The 12,722-nt window shown below is 38.2% G+C and overlaps 1 protein-coding gene across 4 annotated transcripts in view; it reads left to right on the top strand.

Moving 5' to 3' along the window:
• Positions 1-12,722, top strand: part of LOC133345902 (dual specificity calcium/calmodulin-dependent 3',5'-cyclic nucleotide phosphodiesterase 1A-like) — a 216,431-nt gene that overhangs the window by 21,523 nt on the left and 182,186 nt on the right. For 3 of the 4 annotated variants that reach the window (XM_061557008.1, XM_061557012.1, XM_061557010.1), the window contains exons 2-3: positions 5,729-5,785; positions 12,133-12,322. In XM_061557008.1, the coding sequence (XP_061412992.1) occupies positions 5,729-5,785; positions 12,133-12,322 (247 nt within the window). The remainder of the gene's footprint in view (positions 1-5,728; positions 5,786-12,132; positions 12,323-12,722) is intronic. The other variant, XM_061557009.1, reaches the window with a different exon arrangement.

Raw genomic sequence — 12,722 nt, 5'->3', positions numbered from 1 at the left:
AAACAGAATGTAGGAATAAATGTTCTCCGTAGTGGATACATCAATCACGACTTATTAATGTTATCAAAACCAAAATGCAATGCATTTTCCCATCTTTACAGACGTACCACACTAAAGTATTTAAGACGGTTTCTGTTAGGGCTAAATCCTGTTCACATTAAAGTAGAGCCCATATTAATCTGACATTTACTGTCCAACTAACATCATGACCGCTCGTTTTTTCCCAACAAGGATTCGAAAGACGTCTTATATAATAGTAATAATAACTAGTTTTGATGTTTCTTTGGTAGTATTTTTGGCAATACAGTATGAATGGAAGCGTTACATAATATTCCAGCCATTTCATGTGTGAGTGATTCATGTAATGAGAGACTTGTCAAGTGCAACGTTTTATTGAGTGGATTCAAAAGGCAAGCCAAGAAGATCAGATACAGGGGACAACAAATGTTGCCTCGTAGATTCTCAGCCCTTAGAACATTGTTAAAATGTATTGTCTACAAACTGGAGATACATGTGCTGTAGTTTTATTTTTTCAACATTTTACATTTATCGATCAACACCATCCACTGATGTGACTTTGTCTCTCACATCGGAATGGCTCATGGAGCTAAGTATAATAAATCTACTTGTTTAAGTGATTGCCAAACAATGTTACAGATCGTTACTCCTGGCATTTCAGTATTTGTAGCATAAACAATGCATGTATTAGAGTTTTGAATTTGTAGTTTTTGCTGGTGTGCATGATCGGTTGGGTTAAGAATCAGACCCAATGACATTTGTTTTAACTGGACCATTTTGACAATGACATCCTGACAGTTCGATTAAATTAAGTCCTATCAGTCAATTGGAATAAAGGCAGCGTTGTTAATGTTAAACTGAAAAAAATACATTTTCTTTTTTGGTTCTTTCGGTAAAGTCACGTAGAGGGGAAGTAATAAAATAATAAAAATAAAACATAATAAAATAATTCTCACGACGTTTCGGTCACAACGCAAGCAGCCGTCCTCAGGTGAGACCAGGTCTGTCGCCTCAGGTGAGACCAGGTCTATCGCCTCGACAGACCTGGTCTCACCTGAAGACGGCTGCTTGCGTTGTGGCCGAAACGTCGTGAGAATTATTTTATTATGTTTTATTTTTATTATTTTATTACTTCCCTTCTACGTGACTTTACCGAAAGAACCAAGAAGATGAATCCCTGCAGTCACGACAGCTTTAAATCGAAATTTTACATTTTCTTTATTTTTAAAAGTTGGTCAGTGCCACACATGCTATGTTTCCACACACACTGGGAACCGGAATTTGCTGGACTAAGTATAGTTCAGTTTATGGTCAACAGGGCCTACGTCCACATCCCCAAAGTTTACAAGCCATCAGGATCCGTAGGCCCCACGTGTTCCACCATAACCTCCCTATTCTCACTCTTTGTTATTTTTTCTCGGTAAAGTCACGTATGTAAAAAATAAATTAAATGAAAACAGCTAAATTAAATCACGACGTTTCGGGTGCAACACAAGCGTCCTTCTTCAGGTGGGGACAACGTAGCGAAAGCATAACCCCTATTCTCCATTGGCAGGGTTGGAGGTCGTTATAAAAAAATTCCAGAAAGTTTAGACTGTTTTTAGTAAGAGTGCATTGTTTGCGTTTTTGCAGTATGTCCATGACAATAATACAATATGGCTGATAATTTGAGCAAAGTCAATTGTTCATAATACAGTTTTTTGGGTTATATCGCGTAAATATAAATTTATTGTAACCCCACATCCACCCTGAACAGCCAATTAGTAAGGTTTGTCACGTGAACAAAACGTGCTAAATATTTACTACTTCAGCACACACATCTTGAAAGCCTACGTGTTAGATGCATATTTAAATTGTATAATCATTATAATTTTTTGTAAATCCCATGTTACAGAATTTTTTTGTAACATCTAACTTAGTACAGTACATTATATCTTGAGTATTTTACACAGTCTTGTTTCATTTAGCATTTTATAATCGGGTCCATTTAAACACGGGTTATTAAAATGTATGACATGGAAATTGTTATTGCAACGTACATACATTACTATTATGGAATTCTGCCCACAGTAAACTTTGTATTCATCCTACTCACACACGCTGCTGTTCTTATGCATTTGCTGTAGAATTTGGTTACAGTTTTCCAACCAATTTATTCCAAAATACATCGCACATTTCTTACATATTTTTCAGATAAAAGTTGTCATTCAACTTTTTCTCTGAATTTAAAAGTTCCCAAAATTATAATAACATATTTATAGGATCATACACAAATGTACTTATATTTAATGCATGCTGTACAAATACGTGATCTGTAGGGTAGTGCAATTTATCACAAATGCTGATTTTTTTTTATGAACGATGCAATGAAACAAAAAATACTGATAAGATAAGTCGAAAGAGTAAAGCTATAGTATTTTTTATAATCTAATAAAAACAACTACCGTAGTTATACTAAATTGTGATCACTTTGGAATATATGTTGTTTCCATATAATGGCAGTTGGACTCAATGTCATTCAATCTTTAAGAGCTTGATGGTAAACATTAGAATATTTTGTGCTCCACGTTTCATCAACATGAATGTTAAATTGTAAAAAATTATATAGGCTTTAAACTAATCTCAATTTGGAAATGGGAAAAGTTAGAAGAAATATAGAATAATTGTGCATTAAATTAGAATATAATTATGATAATATAGAATTCAAGGAACAAGACATAAAATATCTAATAATTAATATCTAATAATTTTTGTTTTATGTAAAGACTGACTGTAATCATGCGCGGCAAGATGTGAACACTGTCCTTCATACGGCTCTTGTTGTCACATCTTGTAACATTTAATTTAACAGTTTAATAAAGTCAATGAAGCATGAACGCTATAAGGCTTGTTGCCTGAAATGTCACTTGCCTGAAATGAAATTGGTCAGTGTCATAATTGAATAATTTTCATGTCATAGTCTAAACAGGCTTTAAAATTCCTTTCATAATACACATCAACTTTCATAGACACAATTCATTCGTCAACACTTTAAACATTTTTGTTCCTATGAAATAAGTAAACAATTGTGTATGATGCTTTATTTTTGAAACGTCAAGATATAAAATATAGTTATAGTGATCTGGCCAGGAGGCTCAGCGGTAGAGGAAGAAGCTCGCAATCAAGGGGGTTGTGAGTTCAAATCCTGTCTTGGGGGGGGGGGGGGTTGCCTCGGCTCATCATCCCTCGATCAAAATGAGTACCATTCTGTGGGGAAGTCAACAGAGATTGGCCTATGGATAGACTCACCCTCGGCATAAAAAAGTGGATAAAAATACAATTATGATTTGTGAAACATTTGGCAATCTGCTGCTGGATGAAGGCATGGATAATTAGTCGTTGCATTTTTTTAAACATACTTCACCACGTTGGTAATATATCACATTCATGAAAAACACGTAGAAATAATGATCTGCATTTAATTGCTGCCATCAATGGTATAGGAACCATATCACTGTTGAATTGCTGAATCGATGAGTGATGGATTCCTGTCAATTACTAATTCATCATTGATTTCTGGGTCAGATGGCATGAGTAAAATGCCAATGTGTGTTATAAACCCTACTCCACCCGACACAGACAAATAAATAAAGTTGTCACGTGAACAAATACACCAATTTATTATAGTTTCAGCACACTGGTGTGTTAGAGAGAAATCCAGAACACTTAATAATTTGGTACAAATTACTGCCTGTGTGTGGTGATTAACAAAAAGTATAACCCAGCCAAAATGTTGGACATTCCCCCAGGCCTATTAGAATTAAACACAAGCTGCACTATTTAAACAGTGCATATGACTTTTTGTTACAGTTCAAACTGTTTATTAAATGTATCTCAATATAATTTTAGCATTGCAGAGTAGGTATTTTTGCTTTTACTTTCATATTCACACACATATTAAATTCACATTGTACTTTCGTTCAAGTTTATCATTGTTTTAGTTGCAACATACACATTTCTGTAATGTGACGTAAAACAACAGAACAAGTTCACAATTGTATTTAAGTGTGGAACATGAAGATGCGACCTGAGGTCTAAAGATTGCTTTGTGTAGTTAACAGCTATATTTTATTTTTATTTCAAGGAAGGGTTAGTTTATAAGAAATTCTACGAACCAGCTACGTCTAGATTTGAAGTTTTCGTGACTGCAGGGATCCATACTCTTTGGTTATTTCGGTAAAGTCACGTAGGTATAAAATTTAATTTAATTTATTATAATGTAATTTATTTATTTTATACCTACGTGACTTTACCGAAAGAACCAAAGAGTATGAACCAGCTAAGCTCACATATGCGTTATGTTTTAGGGACAATGCTCGCAATATCAGTGGGTTCTATTTGAGTAGTTTGCATCATTTTTTGAATCTAATACAAGCTGAATAACGCCATGATATTGTAATCTGTTGGACAACGAGAGAAGGAAACTCGAATAAGGTGTACACATTGGTTGTGACTTAAGCTCAGCGATCCACTCATGAGAATTTTAGGATTTACTGTCAATACTTCATCAACAAAATACATAAACTACAGTCACTTCTTTTTGTCTAGATTTGTATTCAATCATGCATACTTATTTCTTTGAAATAGCCAAGTTAATAGATAAGGTTATCATATTTTTTTTTGATAGCAGATTACAAGTTTATAATTCTGCTTATGCTGGAGGCAAAGGCACATTACCAGACACGTCCACTGGGAGGCATCATGATGGCTTGGTAATCTTGCCGGTGAGCGCTCCTTTGTTGAATGTTCTCAAGTTACCTCTTTTATTGTATTGATTTTTACTTAAAATGTATCTACTTTGAAAGTGTCAAATTTATGCATTTATTGTATTGAGGTTTCTCAACAGAGAGGTCTATTATCTCCTGTTTTGTCAAAACAGGTATAAATGGAAAAACATTTACATTTTACAAAATACATTTTTGGACAATTTTGCAATGTCAACAACCAATATCGGTCAATTGCATTCGTGACTGGATAGGCTTGTAAATTAAAACAATTGTTATTGGCTCAGATTGTACTTGTATCTGGTAATGCTATGTAAAATATGAAATGTGTGATCTGGCATGAAGTGAATGTTCAAGATCCTGTGGAATCATTTTAAATATTACGCAGCTGGCGTTTACATCGCAAAATGTAAAGGACAAACCTGAAAAAATACATACAAAAAAATAAGAACACATTTTCATGCCCAGGTATGGTCTTGTTGAAATAAATATTGTCTGACTGAATCCTAGTCCGGTAGAGCTACGGTTAGAGTGATTGACTAAAATCCTGATTGGGAGGGAAAATTCAGGTCTTTTTTCATCCCTCCAGGGCTGAAAACACGAGTACTGCTCTGTGGGAGGTCAATAGTGGTGTTCTTATGACCTCTGCCTTAGAATATGGAATTCCCACTCCTGGCTCAATGCCAACAAAGCACCACGCTATGCTCATTTGAGTGGGAAAACACCGACTCACTGACCCTCACCTTGCTTTAAAAGAAAATGTATTGATTTAAAGTAGTTGATTCCAGCTGAACGTAATGGCCTCCAGAGGTATTTATTGAATACACATAATTTCTGCAGCACCTTCAGGAGGAAATAACTCCATGTGAATGTGTAAATGCAGCTCTGTATATGTGCTGACCCATGCTATGGCTTCCTTCTCTCTATCCCCGTCTGGTTTGTTTCAGTGGCCAATGATCTGGATGACAAGCCTGACCTGCAATCTCACCATGAAATACTTTCACGTACGTTTAACAATTTTATTTAAAAAAAAACTGAAAGCTAAATGAAGTGTCTGATCATAATCACGTATTACAGTTTACAGCCAACAAATGTTAAGCTATATAACAGTGCACAGTATTTGTCATGGAGTTAGAAGGCCTAAACGAATGATAATATTCAGAGATGATATTTTAATGTGTGGTGTAATGGATTAGTATTTAAAGAGGTACCATGGGTGTTCTAGAAAATTCTGCCATCTAATTGCCTCCCTAGTGAATGTTATTAATCCAGCTTTAATCCTGGATTTCCACATGCTACAATAATTTATGTTAACCGGTACCTGACCTGATAAAGCAATATGCCCCTTGATCTCACTTTCACAGCTCAATGAAATACGGCTATTACTGCCTAAATATACAATATCCTCTACAATCGCAACATCTATCCTGCTACCGGGACTTGCGATCCTACTCCAGGGGCCCAATTTGCAACCTACACCTAAGCCTTAGGAAAGCTTATATTAAGACCTCAGTGTCCAGCCTCGGTGCCTAAGAGGGCCAATGAATGAATGTTCCAACCAGAGTCCTTGCCAGTCCTACTCTGCTGCCACTGTCTGGTGTAACAGATGACATCCCACGTAGTGGGGTGGTGGGGGGAGGCAGCGCAGGGAGGGGTAGTGAGACCCTGCATAATCTGTTGATTACTAAATATGCACGAGCTTCCAGTAGGCCAATGGCATCAATAAACGGTGGGAGAGGAATGGCGAGGGCACTTGTGTGCACAACCATGCCATTTTGTTACCGTCCATAGCTTTAACTGCAATAAGGAAAAACAATACAGAGCCAATACATGTCTGAAATGAAATTGATATATACACCAAGGCCGTAATTATAATATATATTGGGGGGGGACACATATATACAAATATAAAACAAGTTATAATAATTGCTATGCTATGTAAATAAAAAGAGCAATTTGCTAAACCTTGGCCACAATATCTGGACTTGTCTTCATATAAATCAATGCATAGATTGCTGTTTATACGATTGTGGTTGTGGTTGTACTTTATTAATCCCTAATCTCAAACATTACATACAATGAAACAAGAAATACAAAAGTAAAAACAGAGCAATGTAATACAATACACTATTAGACATTATTGTAAAAAAATAAACAAAAAGTCCATCCCGTGTGTTAGTGAATTATTTAATATTTTAGGCAGGAAATGACAGGAAATTAGTTTTCAAATTTAGATATTTTTTCTGGGTTGGGACCCCTAGACCCCCTGGAAGATTTGGTCCCCCCAATGTTGACTCCATGGCTACGGCCTTGATAAACACTCTTTAGTGATTTCATTAGCCATACACAACCCGAGCTCGACAGCTGGTGAGGCAAGGCCCGCTATCCAACTATTCACATGAACCCATGGTGCCCGAATGGACGGCCAATGCCTCAGTCAGCATGGAAAATTACGTCACCATTTCCATGGTGTGGTTGTTGGTGATTGGAATATGATACTGGGCGATAACCACTCCTCCCCAGTGTTTATGGATTCAATTGGCTGGTGCAAAGCTCACCCATACCTGCCTTGAGTAATCAACAGATTACTGAGGGTCCCACTGCGTTCTTGTGGGTGCCATTGGCGTCCGAGAGGTTCGTTTGCATTAGGGTATACTGCAGTAAGCACTAGACCAGCTTTGCCAAACCTTAAACCAGAGCCCCTTAAGCCATCACACTTTTAGAAAGACCAAGTAATGAGGTTGTCCATTTTCTTGGTTCTTTCGGTAAAGTCACGTAGAAGGGAAATAATAAAATAATAAAAATAAAACATAATAATTCTCACGACGTTTCGGCTACAACGCAAGCAGCCTGAGGACGGCTGCTTGGGTTGTAGCCGAAACGTCGAGAGAATTATTTTATGATGTTTTATTATTTTATTATTTCCCTTCTACGTGACTTTACCGAAAGAACCAAGAAGATGAATCCCTGCAGTCACGAAAGCTTTAAATCGAGATGTTGTCCATCTTGCACGATGAAGACATGGGGTTGGTATCTTGGAGACTTAGATTAAATACGCATTTTTTAATTATGTTCAATCTATACCACGTAAACACATTCATTTTCGTTGTTGTTGGCAGGCTATGTCCGTCCTTAAATAAATATGAATACAATTTTTGCTCCCCATGATACTGCACAACATAATGCATAGCTTAAGCAACGTTTACAAGCAATCGCATACATTATTTGGCACGTATTTCATGAAGTACATTACACTTATGCGAGTGAATGTATAATATAATACGCTGGGCTGTAGGACTATTGCCACAGGGGGGCCAGAGGTCCACAATGCTGCAAGCAAGAAATTCCTCCCAACGCTGACGAGAGCCCGCCCCTCTCCCTGTCACTCCCATCTGTCACACACCAACGCAGCTACACAGCAAATGCCGCCCTGCTGGAATACATTGGCCATTTGTGCCATCTCAAGCAGCCATGGCCCTGCTGATATGTACGAGTGCATGCGTATTGAATAGGAATTGTTTACATGGTAAATCACATGGAAGCTCACACCATTTCCGTGTTCCCACCACCATTGACAGATCAATACTGCAGCTTTAAATCCATTTCTGGACGACGAATATGTCACGTTCCACTGATGTTAGCCGTAACTTGGAATCGAACTCAGGTTTCCGAGTTGATATTTAAGTTTGTGAATCGCTGCACTACTGCTCCCTCATGCAGCTTGTACACAGGACGTGTCAAAGCGTCTTCACTGTAAACACAGTCCAATGCGAAATGTTCAGTTTGCATATGTATGTATGTATGTTGAACTTTTTTCACACCGTACGTGGCCAAGCGTGCTAATGGCAGTGTGGTCGATTCCATATTTCATCCTTACAACTTAATATGATAATCAAAACACTACATTTAATATTATAATAATTAAAAATGCATTTTATGTCCCAAAATTGTGGTTGGTGTAATGGCACAGGGCCAAAAATGAATGTTTTTTAAAAATATTTATTTTTATATATATAACTAACTACACACAGCAGACTTGCACACGTGGAGCATAATTCCAGAAGAAGCACCACGTCATTACATCTGGTGCCTGCAATAGCCGCTCCTACCAGTAACTTACAAGACAACGGGTCCCTTCACGCTGCACAGATGATTCATTTATTTCGTATCTGTCATCCTACATTAGAGCACAATTATAAACGTTACTTCGGATATGCAAGCGATTTAACTCAGTGTTATTTCTCATATATTGAGTGACGTTAGCAATGGTGTCAATGCCTTCCTGTAATTGGTCAACAATATATAATGTTTATCCTCAATGAATACAAAGCTCAACAAACTTAGCATATGTATTCAAAGCATGCACAATACAAAAAAAAACCCATCTCAATGTCAGTTTTCTTTTAACAGTGTCATCATTCTGTCTGGCATCATTTCCTTTCTATAATTGCCTTAGACATTTTGAAAAGAAACTAAATATGAGGCCAATCATCCTCCTGCTATTGTATCCTCAAACACTCAGCTGAACGTACTTACTGGACATTTCGCTGCCCAACACGCCAATAAACGTACTTCACTATCGATCACCGCTGACTTGAATGCAGTTCTTGATTGGGGTGACAAAAACCTGGTCACGTTATATATATATATAAAAAACTCGCAGTCAATAATCGTTTCACATAAGACTGGCAACTGCACAGTTCCTCCCATCAAATGTAACAACGTTATTCTAATCCATCGTAAAACCATTCAACTGCTTGGCACAACAATCTCATCTGAGCTGTCATGGAATGGTCGTGTTACTAATCTGGCTAAGGCGGCATCGAAAAAGCTTATTTTTTCTCTTAGTGCCAAAGCCTCTTAAACTCGGAACGGTTCTTATTACTAAACGAAGCAACCATTGGATCATAGTTGGAATCCTATTGTTATATCTCTGGTGGAGCACCCAGTTCCTACCTCAATGCACTTGATAGAATTCAACATAATGCAGTCGGCTTGATTCGTGAACCAGCACTCACGAATTCACTCTATTCACTAGCCCACTGGCGGCTCTTCTCAGAATCTGTATTCAAACTGGAGGAATCCGATGAGGTATGAAGCTATTTTCACAGATGTCCAGTAGGAGCAGATCAGAACGTTACAACAACAAACAATACAAAGACACGATAGGAGTGCACAGTATAGGAAAGATAAATAAGTAACTTAAAAAAAATATCTACAAATAAAACAAATTTAAAAAAAAAAAATTATATTGCTACTATCATTGCTCCTCTTCATGTGCACTTAATTTCCACCCATTTTGAGGAGTCGGTCTATTCGACTGACTGTTTCATCAGGTCCACACTATGTTCAACCACCACACTGCAGGTCAAAACACTTCTCTTTCTGCCTTTGGCCCTCACACTGATCGACTTTGGAATGCCCCTCTGTCTTCACTTTTCCCAGCTCTAATGACATTTCCTTAATTCAAGAAAAAAAACGTGTTCCACCATTATCTATTATAACTCTGGTCGCGCCGTTTGTTTTGCTGGCCGTTTAACATTTTGTGCCTTGAGGCCTGTGCTCAGCGGGTGTGTTCAAGTCCCTGAATTACCTTGTGCATCTTATCAACTGTACAGTCGTCACTATTATCCTTGGATAAAGATTCAAGGTGCCTCAGTCAGTCAACAATGCACTTGGCAGGCAGCTCCAAGCTTCTTTGACCATTTTACTTTGACTGATGAAAGAAGTTGATTGGGGTCAGCACCTAATGTCCAATGTGTGTGACATCCCCGTTACACGAGTGTTGCAGCATGCTAGACCACAAACCCACACATAACCGTGATAAATCACTACCTCGTTATCACATTGTTTTTATGCACTGCAATTTTAAACCTCTGTATGTTTATGGTACTTGTTTTGAGGTCACGTTACATAAGTTGTTTCAAGCCGTTATCAATTCATACGATAGGCACCAGTGATTTTTGTAAATGCAAACAAAGTAGAGTTAAGTACACGTCCGGCATGCATTGTATTTAAAAATAGTAATATTTGTATATATATATGTATTTTTATTCTCGTCTACGGGAGTCAGAGACATGCAATAACTCTGTACTCTATAGCTTCGTGCAGCAAATACAATTGGCTCCAGGTGATTTAAACCATTTTGGTCACTGACTGGAAGCTGAGATCTTTATCTCGTGTCATTTTCAATGTGAACTCTCTTCTGGCTGACCTTTCCCTTCACAGAATCGCTGAGCCGCTGGCTCTTCTTTTGCTGAATTATTCATTGTATAAAGTAAAGTGTTAAACACACAGGTGCACACATACACACACACACATTAGAGATTGTGTTTTGTTGGCCTTTCCTGGGAACTTTTTGGAACAAAACAGTGAACTATATTATCCACAGACATCTGCCGCTGGAAGAGTAAGTTTTTGCACATTTTTATTTTGTTCAAGAGTATTTATTTCAATAACTGTGCAAGCAAAATGGCTTGCATAATATATTAAGAACTCTTCATCACTTTAGTACAATATATTGGTCTGTGTACATTTATCCACAGCGTATTACATTATTTCATGCTATGTCTTTTAAAATGAACATTCCCTGCTGCCCTTTTGTCTGTTTCATTCCCTATTGGTATGCGTCATGGTACACGTGTTCAGATACCAGGGCAAGCAATAAGAAACGTATTTCTCACAAAGCAGCATGCCACGACAGTGTCCAATGTATTAACAACGAGTGTGTGGGAGGTGTGATGTACGGAGTTGTGCTAAAGTAACACTACTTGAATCCCGTGTAGATATCCCTTAGTGTGTAGTAGTATATCCTTGAGATTTATACGATGAAATCCTTTACAGTCAAACGTTACACCGCACACATAGGCTCGGTTCACGTCTTCACATGTGGGATTCTTCGTGATGACTAATGCGCCAATGTGTCTCCCCTGTTGGTTGACAGCTTCCTCTCAAGAGCCGAATTGTGAAATGTTACTTAACGCTGATGTGCAAATGAAAAAAAAGTTTAGAACATATTCTATAGAGAGCAATCAAAAATAGCCCCTGAATCATCACTGGGCACATGCTCACATTGTTGATCCTAGGTTTGCTTCACGTTCACGGAGGCAGCTGTTCATCACAGTACTGCCCCTGATAACCATAGTTAACACTCTCGTAATTGTATTGATAACATTAATTTACGATCCACAGTAATTGACCGGAACATCTTGTCCAGCTAAGCTCACACAGTGCAGCCGGCAGCCTTTTGGCAACTCGCTAACAATATCCAGGGCATATCATTTTGAAGGACTCATGCAAGGCGACTTCATGGATGCGTGCAATTCTCTGTCTTTGACATCTCACAACGCAGGTACAAATTTACCAGCGGCGGTGGCAGAGAGGTTGGGAATCCCTGCAGCATCTGAACGCAAGCAGACGTCTGCACGCAGACGGAGGACGGCCCCTGCCAGAGACCTCCAGGACGTGTCGCCACAGCAGCTGCTGGCCGAGGAATTGCTGCCACCAGACAACCCCGACGCTGCTTCTCAAGCTGCACTCAGGTGAGGAAGGGCGAGAGGGCATGGGGGCGAAGAGCTGAAGGGTATACCTGGTCATCATCAGAGTTGTTTCTTTTTGTGTGCATTTTGACTGCTTGTGTTGTGCTCATTGCAAACATGATGCCTTGTATAAAGGTGTCAGTTGTTGTACCAGTTGAAGGGGTAAAAACCTATGACTATATTTTGCCACCGGTAAAGGAGATGTCTCATAGTGTCTGAAGTGGATTGTCATGGCTGGAGTAAAACTTTTAGCCGTAAGCTGTTATACAAGAATGACCCCCAGGTTAACAATTACCAGCAAGGTGGCAAAATTAATATAGTTTTGTTCATTTTAACTTTGTTCATTGTAACTCTGATTTAGCTTTACAATCCGTGTATCATGTAAAAAAAAAACTGTAAGTGA

The sequence above is a fragment of the Lethenteron reissneri genome, chromosome 23 (assembly GCF_015708825.2).
Source record: "Lethenteron reissneri isolate LAM-NWPU_2019-01 chromosome 23, ASM1570882v1, whole genome shotgun sequence".
NCBI lineage: Eukaryota > Metazoa > Chordata > Hyperoartia > Petromyzontiformes > Petromyzontidae > Lethenteron > Lethenteron reissneri.
The sequence above is the reverse complement of the archived record's forward strand: the minus strand, read 5'-3'. Positions and strand labels throughout refer to the sequence as shown.